The 21,960-nt window shown below is 39.1% G+C and overlaps 1 protein-coding gene across 1 annotated transcript in view; it reads left to right on the top strand.

Annotated features, from left to right (window-relative positions):
- The first annotated feature begins 4,081 nt into the window (after window positions 1-4,081).
- Window positions 4,082-21,960, top strand: part of tmem8b (transmembrane protein 8B) — a 37,587-nt gene continuing 19,708 nt past the window's right edge. Inside the window, exons 1-6 of the mRNA XM_040050713.1 lie at window positions 4,082-4,564; window positions 9,070-9,259; window positions 9,981-10,188; window positions 12,517-12,650; window positions 13,260-13,528; window positions 17,944-18,326. Coding sequence (XP_039906647.1) covers window positions 4,480-4,564; window positions 9,070-9,259; window positions 9,981-10,188; window positions 12,517-12,650; window positions 13,260-13,528; window positions 17,944-18,326 — 1,269 coding nt within the window. The 5' untranslated portion in view covers window positions 4,082-4,479. The remainder of the gene's footprint in view (window positions 4,565-9,069; window positions 9,260-9,980; window positions 10,189-12,516; window positions 12,651-13,259; window positions 13,529-17,943; window positions 18,327-21,960) is intronic.

Below are 21,960 nucleotides of genomic sequence, written 5' to 3'. Positions count from 1 at the left end.
GCTGTGTGCCGAAGCTAAGCCTCAGAACGAGTTCTTCACTTTACCAGCTGGCCAGCCTCTCTTTCCCGCCCTCCCGGTTTTTCATTTTGTCAATTTATCTTTTTAATTGAACATGTTGCACACAGTTGATATGTTCACATATTGGTATAGACCATCTGAATTCCCCCTTGCAACAAGTTAGGTTTTCCTCTGAAGGATTTTCAGAGGCCAGGGATTTGGTGCAGAAGTAGATTTGAATGTTTGTATGAAGCCAGGTGGTTAAAATGCTTAACTGGAAGCCCTTCATGCTCCTCTGTGTATGACTGTGTGCCTGGTATACTGAGGCTGTGAGAGCCTCACTTTGGGGAGAGCAAAAATACTCAGGCCATGATATGTGTGGAAGGTGTGTGTGAATGCATGTGTATGCCACCCACACACACACTTTTTAAAACTGGTTTGCTGGTTATTTCTTCCTTCGTGTTCCACCAAATGTCACTGTGGGAGGACTTACCGAGCACAATGGACCCTTCTTCAAAGTTTTTACTGAGGCCATAATGATTCAGAAAAGTCCTATCTTAAGAATGTTTTAACATAGAGTATACATCAGAGAGTGAAATATCACTTAAATGTCAAATTTACTTTTGTTCCATTTTTTTATTTAACCAGGAGATATGCACGTGAGATCTAGAATCCTAATTGGAAGAGCATCCTCCACAAGATAGAAATCAACAGTCACAGAACAACACATGCATAATACATTAAAGAAATGAAGTATTGAGATTAAAAATATCACTATAGAAATACCTGAAAAATGTGTTTCACTGTAGGTCAATGTGGCAGTTCTAGTTAGACAGGTGTGACAGCCTTCAAGTCATTTCAGATTAGTCATATTTAGTGAGCTCAGCTTCCTAAGATTTAGTTGGTTTTGCAGCAGATTTCAAGCAGATGGAGCAGCATATTTGAAAACACTTTTTTTTTCTCTCTCAAATTCAGTAGAGGCTTTGGGGATGGATAAAAGAACTAAGTCTTGGGAGGGAAGACAGTAACTTCCTACGCATTTTTGACTGATGTAGGTCAGTAAGTAAGATGGGAGCAGACCAAGAATAGTTAAATAACAGGATGCCAGCAGATGAGTCTACAGGACAACAAAGCACTAATCCAGCTGAAGCACAGATACAAACAATTCAAAGAAATTGATTCAAACAATCAAAAGCATACACTGTAGAAGAACTCTACTGAAAGTAGATCCGGCAAAGGAGAAATGCGATGCAACAAAAGTGACTATCCTTGCAATCGCCGACACAAACGTTAAAAAGAAAATACTGAAATGAAGGTGAGTACTCATGTGTAAGTCGACTCTTGGACATATCCTTTGTCTATCTCCATGTCTGCACCATGGTTCCTCATGGGAAGAACCACCTGATGGAATTTTAAAAATCTGATTCAGTGACCAACTAAAAATCAGTTGAAACACAGTTGTGACAGTAATCAGGAAGATAAGAGTTAGGCATAATAACTCTAATCAGAGGTGCAGTAGCCGTCATCCTAGAATGATTCCACAGATAATGCACCACTTACAATCTAGCACTGAAGCACAGATGGTCAAGTGCTTCAGCCTTGGCACAGGGGTTTTCAATAGAAATCTGTCTCCATTGAAAAGCTTAGTACAAAGGACACAAGACTGCAATATAAAACTTTGCTATAGAGCATAAAGAGTAGCTTGAATATTGGCAGCAAATTCTTTAGTCACATGAGACCTAGAGAGCTTTGTTTGGCTCAGATCGATTCCGGCATGTTTGGCCTGATGTTGGCCTGGAACAATGACTGAAATCATTGTCCTGACAGTGAAGCAAAGTTCGATGTTATTGGTGAGTGCAAAAGGTGTTGGAGAGGTGACATTTGTAGATTGCACCATGAATTCTCGTGAACTAGATAATTCCCTGTCTCCAGAAGCCTGCCAGAAGAAGAATAGTGTAACATGACAACAATTCAAAGCGCACAGCAAAAGAGTTTCACACAAGTGTTCTTAAAAAATAAAAACTATGAAATGCTCAAGTATGTGCCTGGCTTGGATCAGAATACCTCTGTAGTAGAAAGTAGAGAAATGTAGAATAACAATTCTCTCTGGAAAAGACAGACTCAACTATTTCTCTCCGGGAGCTTCTATAATGTTTGTGTCGTTCACAATAAAAAGGATCGAGAGTGTTATTAAAAAATAAATAAGTATGAGCTTTAAATTTCCACAATGAAAGGTGTAGTGACTTTTGTTGGATTGAATTCGTACTGTGAGGTCTGTTAATGCAGTTACTGCAAGGTGATCCAGTTTTGACTCATTTCACATGTAAGTGATACATAAGTGGTACAGGTGTGCACTCGCTTTTGTTGAAGCTGTTTATTTACAGCCTTAGTGATCTTTCCTACTGACTTGAACTACTTTTAATTACAGTAGCAATTAAACTTATGAAACGTTTTGCCTCTGAGGATGTGAGCTTCTCCTAGGATTCAAAGGAATAAGAGGTAGTTGGGATAATTTCCAAGACAGAGGCAGATTTTTCATGACCTGGCCACTGGCAGCACTGATTTAGATAACCATAAGCATATACTTTCCTGTGTCTCTTTTGTGTGAGTGCTGTGCATCTTGTCTGTGCCCGTGTGCTAAATCGAGTCTGTGTATAGAGCGCATTCACAAACAAAATGCATTGAAAGGGCTAAAGAAGAAAAGGCCGGCTTTAAAAGAGGCAGTTTCAGTCAGTCGCAGTGAAACAGAACAGTACCTTAGTTGAATATTGTGGTACCTCATAGAGAGGCCGGCCATACACAGTGGGTTGCCATGCGTGGGTCGTGGTATCTAGGGAGTCTGGCAATCTTTCGAACTTTGAGGAAGGCTTCAGAGTAAACTATGGCTGCAGCAGACACTGCACTGAATCATAGCAACAAACCAAAGATTTAAATTTTATTTTTTTATTTATTATTTGCTGCATTGTTCCATCGCCACATGAAAGTAATTATAAGAAACCACATTTGCATAGCATATCTTACACCTCTGCACTCAGTTTTTACTTAGATTGTAGTTTGAATACAATCTTCAACTAAAGAATATGTAACTATTTAGCTCTCTGCTCCTCCACAATCACTATTACTTCAGGTTCCAGTGTTGAATTTGTTTGTTTCTCGCCCACCTTGTTCTGTAACATAGTCAAACCTTTGACTTTTATTTGGTCAAGGATAAGAAGAAAGTGGATTTCTCTGTTTTAGATCAGTGAAATGTCAAACTATGCCAGCTACCTGATGTAAAAAAGCAAATATTTGTTTTGTGTACTAGTCATAAATGAATTTAAACGTAATTCAACTACTCTGTACTCTATAGTTTGCTGCTTAAATGAAACCCTAGGCAATTTGACTGGCACCCATCCAGTGCGTTGGATTTATTAAAGTCTTTGTGAGTTAGTGTTAGATGAGTAGAGTTACATCTTGTTGGGCACATCAGTAACATTCTTTTGACATTCTTACCCTCCACACATTTTCTTTTAGCTCAGCTCTAGTGCTTTAGTTTAATGTTTCATTGATGACAGATCAATTATACTCAATCCCAATAAATCAGCTGGGACACTTATGATTCATGTCACCCCATGGCCTAGAAATAAAAATCTGAGTCATTCTTAATGCTGGTGTCCTGGTGGTAGCATGATGATTGTCTGACAAACACGTCACCCGATGACCACGTGATCCTTAAAATGAAAAATTCAAACTCCTCAAGTATATTTTGTGTATTCATTCACTTTTAAATATTTTTCACTGGATAAATGTAATGACTCATTGTCCACTTGTGCTTTGTTAACTGTGGTTTGACTGCTTTTATATTTGAGGCCCAAATTGAGCCCACTATGAATCATTAAAATAAACCCTTTTAGCCTTTCATTTTATTTATGCTCACGTAATATGTTATATTTTAAGGAGTATGTATATTGCTAGTTTTTTAAAACTAGACAGACACGTGGAGTTGCTGCATTTTTACTTTTTTTTTTTAGTCTAACAGAAACCCAAATTAGTTGCTTTGAATTTATTAATCGCTGGAAATCGTATTTTATTAGTTTTGAGGCTTGTGCACGACCACATGAGATGAAGTCTTCCATTCCTCCAAAGTACCAACTTTGTGTCCTGGGTCCTGGCAGAAGAGGCTGCAGGCTCGAGGGGCAGCTGCAGCCTCACACCTCACTCGTGCCCGTGTCGGGTGGCCCGGACGGCGAAGTGTGAATCCTTGTGGTGCAATCTACGTCTGCACTATCGCCGGACTGACAGGGCCGGAGGTCCAATGAAATAAGTCGACATATTGAGGTTGTCAAATCAAAGCCAAAGAGGAGGCGCTGTCCCGTCGTCGTCTGAATGACGTCATGCACAAACAGCTGGTCGTTGGCAAATATCTGAAAAAATGTAGACCAGCAGAGCGTCTGAGAACTGCACTCGGGCTGGAGCCCCTCACAAAATATTCTGCTTTTAACGATGTGGCAACTGGAGCGCCTGGGCTCAGGATGTAGCCCTCCGAGGCTCCTCTTGCTTGTTTACACCTATCTCTGCGCTGTTGGAGGTGAGTTTCCATTCAGTGAGTGTTGCTTTTGATTCGCGGAGAGCTGTTCCTTTTGTCGGGGTGCTGAAATCCTCCCAGCAGCGGCGGCAGCATCTCATCCTGTCTCTGGCTTCAATTCAGTCTCCGAAACATCCACAGCTGCTGCTTTCAGTCTCGGCCACTGACAAAACGGTTTTCACGAACACGGACCTGCTTCGGTTACGTTACGTATGGGGAAGGATGCTGCTAATTATGGCTCACAATGCACTGAGTGAAGCTCCTATAGGTTGTAGGCTACGATACGGAGGTCTAAATGTGGTCACAAGAAAACCGATCAGTCCGGACGTGTTGACTCTTGTTACCTTTCATTTGTTCTCGTTTTGCGGAGACGTGAAGGCTCAAAGCCAAGTTAGTGCACGCTGGCACGGCTGACTACAAAATGTGACCATAGTAATGGGATAAAGGGAAAGGTTAAGTCAAACCTTCTTGTTTCCCGTCTTAAATTTAACCTGCTTTGATAGGAGATGAGGACTAAACTGGTTTAACTGGATAATGGGAGAATTTTGAAGTTGACTTTTGTAAAATCAAGTTGTTTTTAGGTTTTTAAATGTATGAAAAGTGCAGCATGCTCTTATTATGTCTCTCTATCTGTTTCCTTAAAAAAGAAGAACCTAAGCGTATCCTCCTTGATTTGTTTTCTTTTTTTAAATGTCTATCTATGAAAATTTCTTTGCTGCTTCAAGACTGAGGTGTGCAACAAAAATCTCCCTGCGTGATAACAATGAATCCATACCTACAGCACAGACTGTACTGGCTGTGGCCACTAAGGACCATACAGGTCTGTCTGACTTGTTGCTGTTTTGCTTTATCAATTCTAGTAACTCATTCGACATATTTGGCTTTAGACAGAAAGCCCAGTTTACCCACTTTACCCTTCCTCCCCTGCTTTCTTGGATATATCTCAGTAAAACAGAGACAACAGAGAATTAGAGCTTATTCTTTACCATAAAATAATTTATGTTAACCCACTTGATTGCCAGGCAGATTGTGCATGTTTAGATGTGTATGAATTGTTAATGTTTAATATCTCTGGTGTCTGCATCTCCCATTGTGGAAGTGGAAGGTCCAGTAATCTTTACGGCTGCGTGTTATCTTCGAGGCGTTTGTTTCTGTAGGTGGATGTGAGGAGGATGGAGGAGAGAATAGTGTTGACTCAAAATGTGACTTTATCGCTGGCCAGTATTAAATTTGGTGTCATTTAGTGGCTCTTGTTCCAGATGGTTGATCTTTAGCAGCTGTTTTTTTTTTTTTGAGAGAGATTTTAAAATCTGCTAGAGGAGGAGGAATTTCGAAAAGCAGCAATTACTTTTTGCTGTTCCAAAAAATAAAGTTTAAAGACAGCCCAGCTAAGTATTAATGGATAAATCCCATGTTGAGATGACAAAAAGCAGGATTATGTCTATATTAAGCCTCTAACAGAGTAAAACAGTGGTAGGGAGGTGCTCATTGAAGAGATTATTGAATCCAGAACCACACTATGAGAAAGCCTGTAAGCACTCGGCTGCCTTTATCTTCAAATGAAACGTCTTTATTTGGCTGGCAAACAAACAAGCATATTTAGATATTTTGGCATGTTTACACCTTCAGACTTAAGTGAAGTCTCTGTGCGTGGCTGCTGGAGTGTCACCGAGCCCGGAGCTTTTCACGCGTAGCTTGAAAATAGATATGTCAGTTCATTATTCTAATTTTCTGTATTCATTTTGTCACAACAACCTCAGATCTTGAGATCTCGACGTGTTTGACACGTAGCCTGTCTTGTCAATTAAGTGTGACGGTAACCACCTCTGTATAGCTTGCACATTAGAGAGCATTGGAAATCACAACTATAAAAATGTAAACGCGAGGCTGTGACAGTTGCCAAAGAAACGCACCCTGTTTCAGGATATTCAGTACTTGCAAGACACTGATGCAATTAACACGTATAAGCAAAATCAAGCTTTAAATATTAACTAACTTGTGATAAAAATGATGATTAAAAGCTATGCTTAGGAAAAACGATTTTTTAAAATCCTTTGGCTATAAACCCCTCTAAGATTTTAGTTTGTGCCAGTAAAGAGGCAAAATGACAATAAGCAAAGGTTTTAAAAAAGGAAGAGTTTGATTTTCTTAGTTCCCTCTACCATCTCTTGACCCGCTGTGACAGCCCTGACCCTCTGTTAGTGATCTAGAGATTGTGTGAAGGTGTATTTTTGATGATGAATGGTGGCTTTCATGTACCTTAGATTATGACACCTGGAAAAAGTGACGATTAGCAATTAATTCTGATTTAAGGATTCCTCTTGAATAGCGTAATCACCATTCACAGTCCTACTTCTACATGTGCTTCTTTTTTTAAACCTCTTTCTGACCCATCCACTGTAACTACACTTTTTGTGGGCTTAGCTGCAATCTGTAAATGGAAAGAAAAAATCATGTCTGTTTCTTTCTAATCAGCCAAGCAGTGACTGTAGGCTTACTGCAGACTCCAGCACTGTTAGCGCCAAACTCACCCTTTTGAGTTATAGCACTTCAGGCTGTGACCCCAGTCACAGTCTGTTAATGAAAGGGCAAAGAAGAACCTTAATGTAAAGAAGGCTCACATATACCAGAGATAACAGTCCAGCAAAAGGCTGGAATGAGGCTCAAATAAAGACCTGGAGCTTTGTATGGGATTAGGATTTCACTCTTGACAGCAAACCACTTCATTCTTCTCAGTTTCGGCTTCCGTAGTACATCTTTAGTATTCAAGGTTGCCTCCATAGGTGAGTGGATAATGTCGTGGGGGGAGAAAAGAACAGAAAAGAGCTGTTTTGCTCCTTTTACGCAAACATAAGAAAGTATTGCGCATTCAAGACAACCTATTTCTTTACACGTCTGCACCTCATTGCCTTTTCACTCGTTTTATTTATCATTTTTTGTTTTGTTTTGTTTTGTTATTTTACTGTCATCATTTTAGAGGTCCGGGCTCCTATTCACTGTATTCTGAAAACAGTGGTGTGAAATTATTTATATTTTTGTACAAATTGTAGGTGAGACAAAAAGAAAACCCAAACAATGTCACCACAGGTATTGCAATTTTAATGGCTGACACGCAGAAAGCGAATGCGCCACAAGTGGAAGCATTTTCCTCCAGTGAAACATCAAAGTGCCACCGCATTATTCCCGTAATAATCTGCTGCCTTCTTTTCTACCTACTTGAGTTTATATTTATGATAACGCCTCGCCTAAAAGACGCTTTATGTTCTAGTGTAGCAATTAAGTGACTTGCGCACAATTTCCCCCAGATTTTGCCCACCCGCTGGCTGTGCTTGATGCCAGCCCAGCTCATGTAGGTAATGTGGCAGATTACACCTGCTGCTTGTCTGCTGCATTTATATGGAGAGGCTTTGGCGGGTGTAATCCAAGGATTTGACATTATGCAGGACGTGAGTGAGCCTGCATATATCCGTCTCCCGCAGCTTCTTTTGAAGGAGTTAAAAGTCTTTTGATCACATATTTTGATTATTTACCTCTTAAAGAAATAATTTGCTGCCTCTGAGGTGAAACTCTGTAAGTCATTACAGAGAGTCACCTTAAAACTGCTCTCTACTCACAGCAGTGATAGTACAGGCATATTGGGAAATGTTCATAATTAAATATTTATTCTTTGTAAGCAACAGCTTTAATCATGATTCAATGCTTTCAACGATGTTGATATTGGTCTGTTAGTGAGATGGTTGTTCCAAGCACACAGCTTTCCTAATTGAGATGTGCTGACAGTTATTTCATGGGCTACCATAAATGTCCGTGGAGCTATAGATACATTGAATACATGAACATACAAATAAATCCAGGGTAAATGTGTTGCATCTTAGCGGTCATACTACACTGTGCAACACATTTAATAGATTATAATAGTACACTCTGCAGTCCTTCTGTAGTATGTAGCATGCAGTATGGATGTCATTTTTAGTTTTAAGTTTCCCAGCTACAACCATGAGTCAAAGCATATGGGATGTTCAGTCAGTTGAGTCAAAGTTTCTCTTCCTCAAACCTACCACTGCACTTCAGAGTAAAGCAAAGCACCCGCCTGTCTTGTCTATCTTTTCATTGCAACTTTGCTTCAAGATTTATAGGACGTTGTTACTTTAAAGTAATAGTGGCAGTAAAACTGTTTTCCACCCTGTGATGTAGTGCCCTGCATTGGACACTACATCACTTTGATCACCTGACTTTTCATATAATACCATTATTAGGTCACGTTTTTATTTTCTTGCAACTTCCATTAACCTCAGCTATAGTTTGTATGCATTGAAAAGAAATGTTACCAGATCAAATTGGTAACATTCTAAACTAATCTGGTAACATGCCAAACATGATGCGCACATCAGTATGTTGAAAGTGACTTTTAGTTGTGACAAAGCAGAGTAATGGTTTGATAAGGCTTAAAGGCTATCCACCATCACAAATATTTTTGGGACACATTCCTCTGATTCTCTTCCCTGCAGATTGCCTTTTTGTGACTGAATACTTCACCCGTACGCCTCGTAAGCTGAGTGCTTTCAACTCCTTCGCCAGTGTGGAACTGTTCCACTTCAATGTGCCTGACGACACCATGATGGCCGTATGGAATCTCATCACCTTCAAGGAGCAAGGGGGCACGTTTGGAGACAGCTGCCCGAACCGCAATGTGACTGTGTAAGACACCGAGTTTGGCTTAACACTGTTCTGTTGTTGTTCTCCAACTGAAGTGTTCTTCTTCTCCAGCTGATTATAAGCATCTTAAATACATTTTGAAAAATAAGGGGTTATAGCCTACACGCAAGGAGAAACTGTAAAGCCGTTAGCTGTATGAAGCTTTATGTATTTTTGTCAGTCTCCTGTGTCTCAGTGATATAGCGTCTGAAATAATGGACGCGCTTGTTCCATTCAGATATGAAGAGCTTATTATTAATGTTCTGTATCTGAAACGGTACCAGCTGTGAGTGAGTGTGTGTGTGTGTTTGTCATACAGAAACATGGCCTTGGAATCACTTGCTCTAGCAGAAACCAGAACAAAGACCATTTTGAGTGCTTTGGCAGGTGTTTATATGCCTGTCTGTCTGGATTGTCAGTGTGGTGGTGTCATAACTGTGCGCGATACAGTCAATGCTCTACAGGTGCATAGCTGAGATCAAAAGAAAGGTCAAAGATGGATATGTGCTGAATAAATTAACTCCTTGCTTGAAACAATCTTTGTCTGGCGTATAAACGTGTGGTCTGAGAACTTGTTGCTGTGATTCTTATTTGTGTATAGGATGCCAGCTGTACTTCTGCTGTTAGCTGTTCCCATGGATAACTTTAATATTTAGCAGATGTTCCTGTTGTTTATGACTGTATTAGGCCTAAGGAGGCTGAACTGTGGCTTTGTGATTAATAGGTACTTCAGGTCCGGGGCTCCTCCAGTAATCAACCCCCTGTACACCCGCTTCCCTCGGGATACAGTCATCCCAGGGTCCTTTGCTGTGACTCTGACCTGGACTCTTCCAAACCGTACAACAGGAGCATTCAACGTGACCAGCCCTCTCCCTGGAGACTGGTTCCTGGCGGCACATTTACCCAAGGATGAAGGCAAGATCTCAGTCAAGGTGAGCCTGCACATTTATCACAAATAAACACCAGAATTCCTACAGCTTTACTGAAAACAAATACTCGGAATGAATCTTTCTTAGTACTGAACCACTAGACCAATATTGCCAGCGTTACATCCACGCTGTGAAAAATAGAAACCCCTCTGCACCCAGCATCAGTTGTTTAGAGCTGTAAATGAAAAGACTGCATCATGTTTGTGCTACACATCATTCACCACTTATGACTGGTAAAATGTAAGCTTATTTGTGTCAGAGCGTTATGTATCATAACTCTAATGATATCTAAATCATTTTCTTCATGCTTGCTTAACTCCCCTTTGTGATGGGAAAAAAAAAAATTAAATAAAAATGATGTAAGTGATCCTTGGCATTAGTATTCCAGTATGTGCTGCAGAACCTAAAGAGGCTGAACAGTGTCAGAGAGTTTTTCTTCATCTCATCGTGTTCTCCTTTTTGGCTGCATAAACACCTGCTGATTTCCATTTCAGGGAATTTATGTGTCACTGGCATGGTGTTTACTTGTGCTTTGTGGTTTCCACTGACTGGCAAAAGTGCACCTGAAATACACAACAATCAAAAATATAATCAGAACTTGCCAGCAGCATCACATATACAGAAGAATTGGTTTGTTTTGGGGGATTTGGGGATATAAGCCACCATGGCTCAAATGTGACCAGCTTCCAATGACACACTCTATAGATGGAAATAACAAACCTTTTAAAATTTTGCTTTCTGAAGCAATTTTCTAGCAACCAAGATGTTTTCCCTTTAGAAAATAGACACAATTGGAAGCAATGCAAGCAGAAAAGGGAGATGTGCGACGCATTTATAACAATCTCAGTTTAATACCAATCTTAAGAGTAAGTAAGGATTTAGCAACTGAACACAGAGTCAAAGAGAATAACTGCATTTGCTGAAATGTCCTTTATTGCAAATAGAATATGCTACTCTTTACAGAGCAAAATTGGAGTTCTGTAATACCCTTTTTATAGAGCGCACTGGATGCCCTTGAGCATTTTTATAAATGAATGGCTAATATTGTGAAGAGGTACATTTGTAAAACGTTCTTCTAAACTTAAACAGGTAGTCGTGGTACCTATACAAGATAAAAACGTGAGTGCAAATGAAGAAAAACCAAAAGAAAACAAGTCAGCAAAAGTTCCCTAATAAGGTACAAGCCACGGTCTACTTGCTAACAAACCTCTAGGCCAATGCTACACCTTTTCCAAGGGAGGGGACAGCTTTCTGCTTATCTCTGTGATGCCAGTGGCAAACCGTTGTATTTGACACCTTGGGATGAGAATGTGTTGACAGGTACTATGTCCTGTCAATTCAGTGCAGCAGCAATACAACAATACTTACTGCTGACTCAAATACAATAGCGTACAATTGAACAGAGTTGAGAACACAAGCTCTAAAAGGTTTTTATTTTTTTGCAGCTCTCCATGTATACCTGATAAACTTTGACATACTGTATATTGTATATTCCAAAGCGAACCTTAAAATTACATCGTCTCGGTGGGCAACTGTGACTGAAGGAGCTAAAATAATGCATTTAGACAGGGTTTCATTAGGGAGGTTTAGTGCTTTATGGCTCTAATGGAGTTTTAGAGGCTTTAACATCTTGCCAAGAGTGAAATTCTGTGGAAAATGAATGAATGCCCACATCGCTTTTGGTATGAAGAAGGTCAAATGTAAAGCTATTGAACATCAAAACCGTTTGGGCTCACAGTGTAAAACCATTTGCTCTCAAAAGCCCACATTGGTTGAGCTTTTATTCAAGCACAAGGTGCATGTGCATGTCCAAGCGACAGGCTGTAATAAATCAAAGGGTCACCCCAGCAGCTTCCAGACTAATGACATGCCACAGTAATTGTGACTCGAGAGCAGGAGGGGTCAATGATCAGTTGACAGAAACGAAGGGCCTAATTTGGCATTCACACCTGTCCTGTTGAATCAGGTGCAAAAGGCTTCTCTTCATTTTACAAACAAATTTTACAGCACATCATGTGTAGAAACTAATGCACGGTCTCTTGGCTCTAAATCAGTCTGTCTACTCGGCTCATCTCACAAAGTAATGCACATCAAGCATTAATGGCTCAGAACAACACAAGTGAAATAGTGGGTGCATGTTACGCTGTGTGGCAGGGAGGGGGAGGACGGAATGATATTAATCCAGGAGGCTGACAGGCTTAATGCACACAGTCCATTAGGAATTTTCAGTCGGTCTGAATGATATCTAATCTCCTCTTTACCAGCTTTTAAAAAAATTGGTGAGTTAACCACAAAAATACAATCTGAACAACTGCTGCTTTATCTTTGTAGGGTCTGTCTGAGGAATGCCAGTATCTGTTCCAGCCTCAGCTCATTGTTCAGAGGCTGATTGGGATTTCAGTACTTTACCCTGGATACTTCATTGACCAGATGATCCCAGTCCATAATAGATCTGCACTTTATAAGTAAGTCACCTACGTGGGCTCCTAGAAACCTGACAGGGGCTTGACTTTGAGAAAAGACACCAGGAGAAAATTGCGTTTTATTTTTATTTTTTGCAGCATAACACTTCCCCAGCCTAATCCTTCATCTGCCTCTTAAGTTATGAGGTTTTTTTTGTTTTTTTTTAATGTATCTTGCAATTTCATTTTAAAAGATGCAATTCCTGTGTGTGATTAGTTTGCACACCTTTATCAACTTCACCTACTTTGAGTCTTTTGAGTGGAATAATAAGATTTTGCTTCCAAGGTTAATCTTCATTTTTTCCATGGTCTTTGCGATGGTGCCTAAAGGAAGGAAAGCTGCTATTATGAGTGCTGCATAAATGATATGAAGGGACTATAATACTATATATATTTTTATTGAAGCCTTATCTTAATTTTCTCATGATAAAATATATAGTATATAGATTTAACATAGAAGCCTTTGCGGAATAGATGTGATACACAACATTCAACAAATCTAAAAGACAATTATTTCAATAAAGCTGACTTACATTATGTTTACTCAGTAGAGGTCTACATTTTATTGTGTGGTATAATGCCTAAAACATGTGTTTATGTGTGCCTGTGCAGAGTGTTCATCCCCAATTATATATCAAAGGTGAAGGTTCAGCTGGTAAACTGCAGCACCAAGAACAAGAGTAGTGACAGTTGTCCCGTGGTGCTGAAGATAAGAGCGCGGGCACCGCCAGTGCATAACTCAAGTGCCCTCGACTGCAGGGAGTGGAACCCTTGTGAATTAGTCACCCTTGTACCTGCCTGGGAGCAATGGTATTATATCCTGGTGGAGAGATATCTAAGTAACTCTGACGTCTACTTCCGCATCGGGGTGCAGGTCACAGGTGAGTGTGATGCTTTTTTGCCATATTTTCTGGCTAATGTTAATTTCAGTTGTTTGTAGCAAATTTGTGTTCTTTATTTATATCAGAAAAACCACATTATAAACACATAAAAAAATCATTTCAATTACAATCATTTCAATAAGCTTCAGACCTGAAGTTAAAAAGTCATAAAGTCAGAATATGGACTTTGTTGGTTAATATTACATAACTTTCACTGCTATTTGCTTCTGGTCATTCAGATAGATCAGTAAAGCCTGATTTAGACTTCTGCAGGAAATCTGTTGTAACTTACAACATAGCTGGAAACCCCTTTTAATCTTATGAAAAATGTAACTACACATGTACATTATGGTACACATCAGGTCAATACATCTCACAACAACTAAATGACTTGGTAGGTTACATCGCAGGGTTAAGAAGCGTTTCCTGTTACGTCATAAGTTACAAGGCAGATTTCCCACAGACGTCTGGAGGAAATCTGCCTTTAGACACTGACAGTTTATAATGTCGCAACTGAGGTTTGACTGAGATTAGACTTTTCGTTTTAAATCAGGGGTTTTAATAATAACACTGCATTAACCATAAACGAATTACCATATAGACATTTTTTAAATTAATATTCCTTTGCGTAGTCACTCCTTTTTATGGATTTAAAAATAATTGGACAGCTGACTGATAAGCAGTGTCATGGCCAGGTGAAACCCAAATCCGCATTAATTCCCTGTAAATTAAGAAGATACAAGGTCTGTACTTGAATTGGTATTTGCACTTGGTAGATGCTCACAGAGCTCCTTATGTGATCCAAAGACATGTTGAAGTAGTCAGCAACTTCAAAAGGTAGTTTATCTCAGTATGGGAACACTCAAGAATAGAAAAGCCACAATAGACTTAACTCAAAGATATCTTAAAAAGCCAGTCCAGTTCGGGACCAGTGTTCTTTATACAAATCAAACTACTAGCGGAGTGATGGCAAGAGAAGAGTATGGAGAAGGAAAGGGAGCGCTTATGATCAAAGCATGCCGCATCATCTGTCAAGTATGGTAGAGCCAATTTGATGGCATAGGCATGCATGGGTGCCAGTGGAACTGGGTCAGTGCAGTATTTTGATGATGAGAAGTAGTCGAACAAATTCTGAAGTGTATAGTGATATAGCTTTTGTTTTGTTTTTTCATGGGATTCAGTCAAATGCTGCAAAACTGAAGTGATCCACAGAGGGATATTGACTCAGAACATACTGCAAACTAACCCAAGAGCTTCTAAAAGCAAAGAAATGTAATGTTCTTAAATAGCTGTAACATTCCCCTGATTTCAGCCCAGTTGAACATGCTTTTAAGTAAAGACAACAGATGGCAGAAAGGACTACAAAAGCAGCTCTAATGAAGCATCTGAAGATGGGGATGGTGCTCAGCTGTGAATGGAGACACAGACAGCTGCAGACAGAGTAGTTGTCCCTGTTATACCTTTTTCAGGTCCACTTAAGAGGGAACATGCACAGGTGTAGCATAGTTCCTCCTCGGTTTCAGATTCAGTGCATTCATCAATAATAAATTATTTCCATCTAAATTTGAATAAAGTCTTTAATGTCTGTCATTATATTAATTTAGATATTAAAAGATCAAAAAATTTATAAAATGGTTATAACAAAACACATATATTCTTTCTTCTTTTAGAGAATTTCATCATTAAGCTGTATTTTTTTATCTGGATTTTAAACTCATGAAAGTAAAATATTGCAAACCAATATTAGTTTTATATTTAATAACCTGGTTTATCTATTGTGTTTAATTGGACAAGTGCTGGAAAAGCAATTGCAAAGAATAAAAAAAAGTGCGCTGTAAATGCCATAAAAAAAATTGAGTTAGATTAAACTAAAAATTGAGATGCTGATTAAAAAAAAACAAAAAAACAAACCCCTTACCTTCTGTTTTCCCTAAATTTCATGATTTGACCTTTATAGATATGGAGATTTAAAATTATTTAATAAAAAATGTATTCTGTTTAAATTTACAGTTACATTTTAAAGTGAAGACGTCTTTGTGCATTGGTGTTATAGCTTGATTTAAATTACCCTTTAATGTTTAATGACACGACATATTCAGCGCCTGTTGGGATTGTGATTCGGAGATCTATAAATGAACTGAAGGTTTTTCACACTGTGAGGTTTTTGAATTAAACTATTTTACCAATTTTGCCAATTAAAGTATTTTACTGCTTTACTAGATGTTTATCTGTTGGATTTCTCTTTTTTCTTATTATCTGCAGATAAATTGCAGTGTTTATCCATGAGCAGTTTGTCTGCAATTTTATTTATTTTTCTTCCTGCTGCTTTAAAAGAAAAAGCTTGGGTGGTTTACCTCATAAATTAGGCCAAACAAAAGCTCAGAGTGGATCTCTGCAGCATGCCATATCAAGTATTCAAAGGTATGCAGTCAAAGTATAGAGGATTATGGCTTTCAGATGCACATAAAAGACTAAATCTTGGGTGTTCTACTCTTATCTAAGCACAAATCGGAAAATGTTTTTCAAAGACTGTCCAAAATGCTCATGCATCTGACAGTTTATGTTTGATGGGATAAGGGATACCAGACACAGTCAGATCATCAAGAGGCTTCTTCAAGAAAAGACTGGAACCCAAACTGAGGTGATTCGTGCAGGATTGCTAAGAGGCAAATGATACCATCCTTAAGTGCTACATGCTGTTTTTGGGTTGTGGAGAACCGAGGTACTCTTTATGCTCCCTCAATGGGGATAGCTCACAAATCTGTGGGACGTCCACTTCCATGTAGCGATCCCCTCCCTCTGCTCGGCACTGTACAGTGCACTTTGTTACTATGGCAACACAGACACTAATTATTCACACTCTGTCTCTCCTCCTGTCTGCCAGGCAGATCTTACTTGACCTTTTGTGGATTTAAATTGGAGAACAGCTCAGGTTGAGGGAAGAGACCATCTGGAGTCCTCACCTTTCTTTCTGTTATTGGTTATTGTTGTTATGAGCTGTCTCAGAAATATGTGCCCATAGTTGAATTCGGTCCAATTTACAGGTGTCACGGTCGCTAGTAATACAAAGTGTGATAAAACTAGGTTGCACTTTATTATTTATTGTTGCTGTTTATAAAGCATTTCATCACTGCAGCTTTTCTGTCCTCAGCAGACAACTGAACAGGGTTCATGTGTTATGCTCTAAATCAAAGGGGGGAAAGCCGCCCACACAAATACAGTGAAGTACTTTGTGTATATACATTTAGTATTGCCACTCAGCAGCCATTTTTGTTGGATAAGAGCAACTGCCCATCTAAATGAATGAAAAGAGACTTTAATAAGAGACTTTTACTTTAATTGTAGTGGTCACCAAGACCTAAAGATGACATCAATATAGAAGGTTTACAGCTTAATTTAAAAACCTACTCGATTTCAGGACTGAATAAATACAATGCGAATGCACATCTTAGATACAGAAAGCCAAGAAAAACAAAAGGTGGACTTATCTATATCATCACAGAAATAAGTTAATATGTCTGCCACCACACAGCCGAATGTATCATGATCTGTATTATGTATGATGTGATTGGTTAACATATTTTCTGGTATAATTACTGGTTGGCTCTTTTGGTTGACAGATGGGTGACATTTGCCTCTTCTTCTATAGATTTTTCTATAGATTTTTTTCAGGATTCTTCAAGTGCTCCATCTTTGTCCTCCATCTACGAGGCTTTACAGATTTTACACAAATGTTACCTGCAGCTGCAGTATTCAGTATTTTTAGGCGTTCTCCACCTGCCTGCACGGACATCAAAATACTTCAAACCCTTTCGAGACAATAATATGCAAACGAGGTTGAGCTAAAAAGCCTTTGAAATCCTTTCCCCTTGGGGACTGTTGGTATTGGATGATACTTTGCCATTCGACATCAGTGACCATTTTGCATTGATTTTCTATGTGTTGGTGGGAAACATACAGTCTACAATCAAGTTAGAGGCAATCCACAGCACTGAATCTTGGTGTATATGTTCTGGAAGCCAGCTGAGCTAAATAATTAGGTTTCAGTTCCATTAATATAGTGCCAAACAACAACATGGTTTACTCTGGGTGCTTTACGTATATGTCAAGACCTTATATAAAACCCATTAATCCCCATTAATGAAATGCTTTCTGTGAGAAAAAACACCTTCTAACAGACAGAGTTTTTAACAGGCAGGGTGGGTGGCTGCCTTGGTGATCAGTCGGGGGTCACAAGAGAGCAGAGACAGAATAAATGATATTGAGGAACAATAGCAAACAGTAAACACTGCCTGTAAGCATGGATCTAAAACACAGAGCTCCAGCTCAAACATTTATAGAGACTCTGTTGCTTATAGTGCATATAAGTGTAAATTAAATAACAGCATTGTTTTGACTTTTTTTTTCCTGAACAGATTGCTCCAAACCCAGTTTGTTGAAAGACCAAGCACAACCCAGCTCCTCGATGAACATGCCTCAGTCTTTTGGAACAGCGATGGGTTTCTCCTTATCTGATACACTGTTAATGGCAGCCCTGCCAAGCCTGTCCCAGAACAGCAGTCACCTGCACACCTCAGAAGACAGCATCATTTACCTTGCACCGACTGCAGACACTAACAAGTGCTGGCCGATCCGTCCTACTCTGCGCAATGAGCTGGACACCTTTTCTGTGCACTTCTACGTCTTCTTCGGTCCAAATATATCGATTCCACCGGACAGGGCTGCCGTGTTCGCCGTCAACCTAATGCCCGTTTTAGACAGTGGAGGAGTCCTAAACATGGAGCTCAAACTCAACATGGTAAGGTTTACAGATGATACAACTATTGTTTCTTTCATAATTTCTCGCAGTATTTGTAAAATTGCGAGGCACCGTTAGCTCATCAAATCAGTATTATCATCCTGGTCCAAGGAAGGGATTTGGCCCAAGATGCTGGACAGTGCTCTGGCACCACTCTCACCCTTCGCTTGCTGTATCCTGTGCAGGGATCAGATTGTTATCAGAAAAGTAAATTTGCAACAGTCATAGAGGAGAAAATCAGCAGCTAGCAAGGGTGAATAACTGGGCTCACAAAGTGCCTGGCTGAGCGCGCCTGCTAAATATGGATGCACGTATGGTCATAGACTTTGCTGTGGGAACTGAAAAAGTTCACAATGAAACAGGCGCCAGTGTTTGGGCTTGTGGCATATGTCTCTAATTGAGAGCAAACAAAATGCAAAAATCAGCCAAGCAGGATTTAATATGTCTGTGTTGATCTGTCCTTCAGATAGTAATGGCATTAGGAATGCACCTGCATTGGCTCTGGAGGTCTACAGGGAGCCAGAAACTGGAGAGCTACAGGCTGGCAGATGGACTTTTAAACATTTTACTTCTAATGGAGAGAAAGCCAGCCAGTGTTGAGACAGCAACAAGATGAAGCACAAAACACTAACAGATAGCTTTGATTGTTTACTTCTAAGGAACATCCTGACAGTTTGGGAAGTATTGCTTAAAATATCGGGTCTATCTCCCCACATTTAAAGATAGAGTAAAAATACTGGTAAACGAAATGTGTTGCCCACAGTACCAGTGATTTAGCACAAAAGATATAAACAGTAGGAAATGTCAGACATTAAAAAAGATGAAAAAGAGCATTTGCAGCAGCAGACTTGAAATTAACACTAAATCTATTACGCTCTAGGTTTAATAGACAAGATAAGTCAATTAATGAGGAAATTAATGTCAGATTAATCATAAATGAAAGTAAACCCTATGTTTTAGTGCCCCCTCCCCCCCGTACAATCCTGTCCTCACAGGTTTGAAATTGTCCAAATGCAGCTTATATACTGTTTCTCACCGCTTCAAGACTTTTTAATAAGCCAGACTACACATCCATCATCTCTACTGAACACACACACACAGATGAAATTAATGATCGATCTTCTCATCTAACCCCCGGTAAGAAAGCAAACAGCCTTCTTTCCAAGATTGTCAGAGAAAATTTTTAAAGGAAATGAAAATAATTGACGGTAATTCATTTAACAGTGTATCAATGGAGTTTGGGATTGCTGTGGCTGCTGTCACCACCCACAAAGGCTACGTGAGCCCCTTGGCTTTCTCCATGGTGTGCCCATTTTCACCTGTTTACTGTATCTGTCCTTTATCTTGCAGCAGGACCTCTCTTTCTATTTATCGGTGCTATCTTTGCAGTAGCAAAGTGTTTTCCCTGACCCCTTTCACCCTCCATTCAACACCCCGGTATACTCCCAAGTGTGTGCTGTTGGTTAATTTTAACTGGGTGCGCACTGCAGATGTCACAAAGACAGTATGCTGGGATGAAACCTGGTTGGTGTGATAGTTGTATGAGCCGTTAGATGTATTCTTCAGAGAGACTGTCATGCTATATTATTCTATGAACAGATTTAACCCCCCTCGGCGATGATCTGTCACTTGCTTGTCACAGGCGCAGAATCCAGTCAGCCGCTGCCTGTGGGGGACTCTGGCAGATTTGCAGGGCTTTAGGAGACAATAGCTGGACCTGCTTGTCTGCCTTGCATCACTCTCTGTGCAAAAGTGTGAAAGGAATGCATATGGCTTTTATTCCCACTGATGCCTCACCTGGCAGTTGATCAGTTTAAGTTTACCTTTGGTAAGGCTCACGCAGAAAAGAAATTAGAAACAGTGTAATGAGCGCATATTCATGAATGCTTTGGCTAACCCTTATGCACTAGTACTTTTGTCACAGTAATAAACTGTTTTGGCAGCATAAAGGTGTTTGGGGGAGTAGATTAAAAAATAAATAAGTGTGATACATGAAAAATAATGCTTACATAATATACTAGGTCATAATAGCTAAACAGCCAGGGACAAACAATAAATATGTTTTTTTAAAACTATATTAATTTCTTATGTTCATTTTTCTATTTGTAAATTTATGTTCACATCCAGTATTTCCATGGCCATTTATTTTCATATTTTTAATCAGCCAGTGGAAACTAGGCGCTTTTATGGCAGAGTTGTGCAACACCATCTGTCATTATCACACAGGAGAGGTGTGAAATTGAATGCTAAAATAAATATTGATTAAAACAATCATTCTAAAAATCTTCATAAATATATAATTAAACATATGCACAATAAATAATAAATCTAAAGAAATGTAATATTTTTCACATCTTAATTGTGCACTACGTGCATCTTTTATTTAAAATAATAAACTTGGATTGATACCAATAAATAAATTACAAAAAAAACCCCAAACTAATAAAACTTCTGTTGCTTTTGCTAAGCAGCATTCATGTGATCAGAGGCTGAAACATGTGCTTTAAAAGATATCCAGATAGCAGATATATTATTGATTAAAATTAAAACCCATCACAGAGATTGGGGTTTGGTTTAATTAGTTTGGGCACTGGAATATGGAGGCAGTATATACAGCACATGACAGCTTGTCCATGTTCTTGCATCAGTTGGCATTATCTACTGCCTGGCACATGTCATCAGCATAACTTCTATTAAACTCAGCAAAGCAAAAACATGTCAGTATACAACACAGACAAACTGGCATTCATCAAACCTTTTTTTTCTCCTCTATTTTAGCAATCAGAGTTGATGCATCAGGGCTGTCGAAGTGATCCTTTTAAAGATTTTCCACAGTAGTTTTCTTCAGTCTTTAACCTTGAGCCTTACTTTGCTGGTAGATAGCACCCCTGATTGAATTATGGGTCTGCCACTCACATTCACCAATCATAACTAACATCTGCATAATGGATCGGGCATATAAATCCTAACATTAAACATGATTAATATAGCAATGCTCACAATCATATTACAAAAGGCTTTACGAGTAAAGCCAGTAAATAAAAAAAACATACAAAATCAACATTAGAATTCCAGACATGAATGTGTTCTTAAAGCAGAACAAGAATAGAATATTATTAACAACACATCACATAATGCCCTGACAGCTAAAGCTATTTTAAGAAGTGATTGAAATCCTTTTAGAAATTCTGGGTTCTGGACAGAAATGATGCAGTGTGCTGAGAAAGCCAGCATCCACGCTGAAGGGAAATTATTTCAGACAGATTTGAGAGACAGAATGAGCCTCAAAAGTTATCAGTAAAATATCAAAGAAGCAAGGGAATATCGTTGTTTCGAGTGCATGAACGGTTTGGATGATAGATTTGAGAGTGATCACATATATCACATATCTGTATCTTGAGATAATCTTTCTTCCTTAATTGCATGTGTTTCCTGGGGAACCAGGATGTTTATGGGCAGATAATGAAATGAATAAATGAATCACTGAGATTCATTACTGGTGGAATAATAAATCATATTTAAAAAGTGCATTGATTCTGAAATAGTCTTATAGTTTTTTATATTTTAAAAGGGGATATAATTTCTAAAAAATGAAAACAAGCTACACATGCTCCATTGTTTTTTGAACATCTTT

The sequence above is a fragment of the Simochromis diagramma genome, unplaced genomic scaffold (assembly GCF_900408965.1).
Source record: "Simochromis diagramma unplaced genomic scaffold, fSimDia1.1 OVJJ01000131.1, whole genome shotgun sequence".
In the NCBI taxonomy this organism is placed as follows: Eukaryota; Metazoa; Chordata; class Actinopteri; order Cichliformes; family Cichlidae; genus Simochromis; species Simochromis diagramma.
The sequence above is the reverse complement of the archived record's forward strand: the minus strand, read 5'-3'. Positions and strand labels throughout refer to the sequence as shown.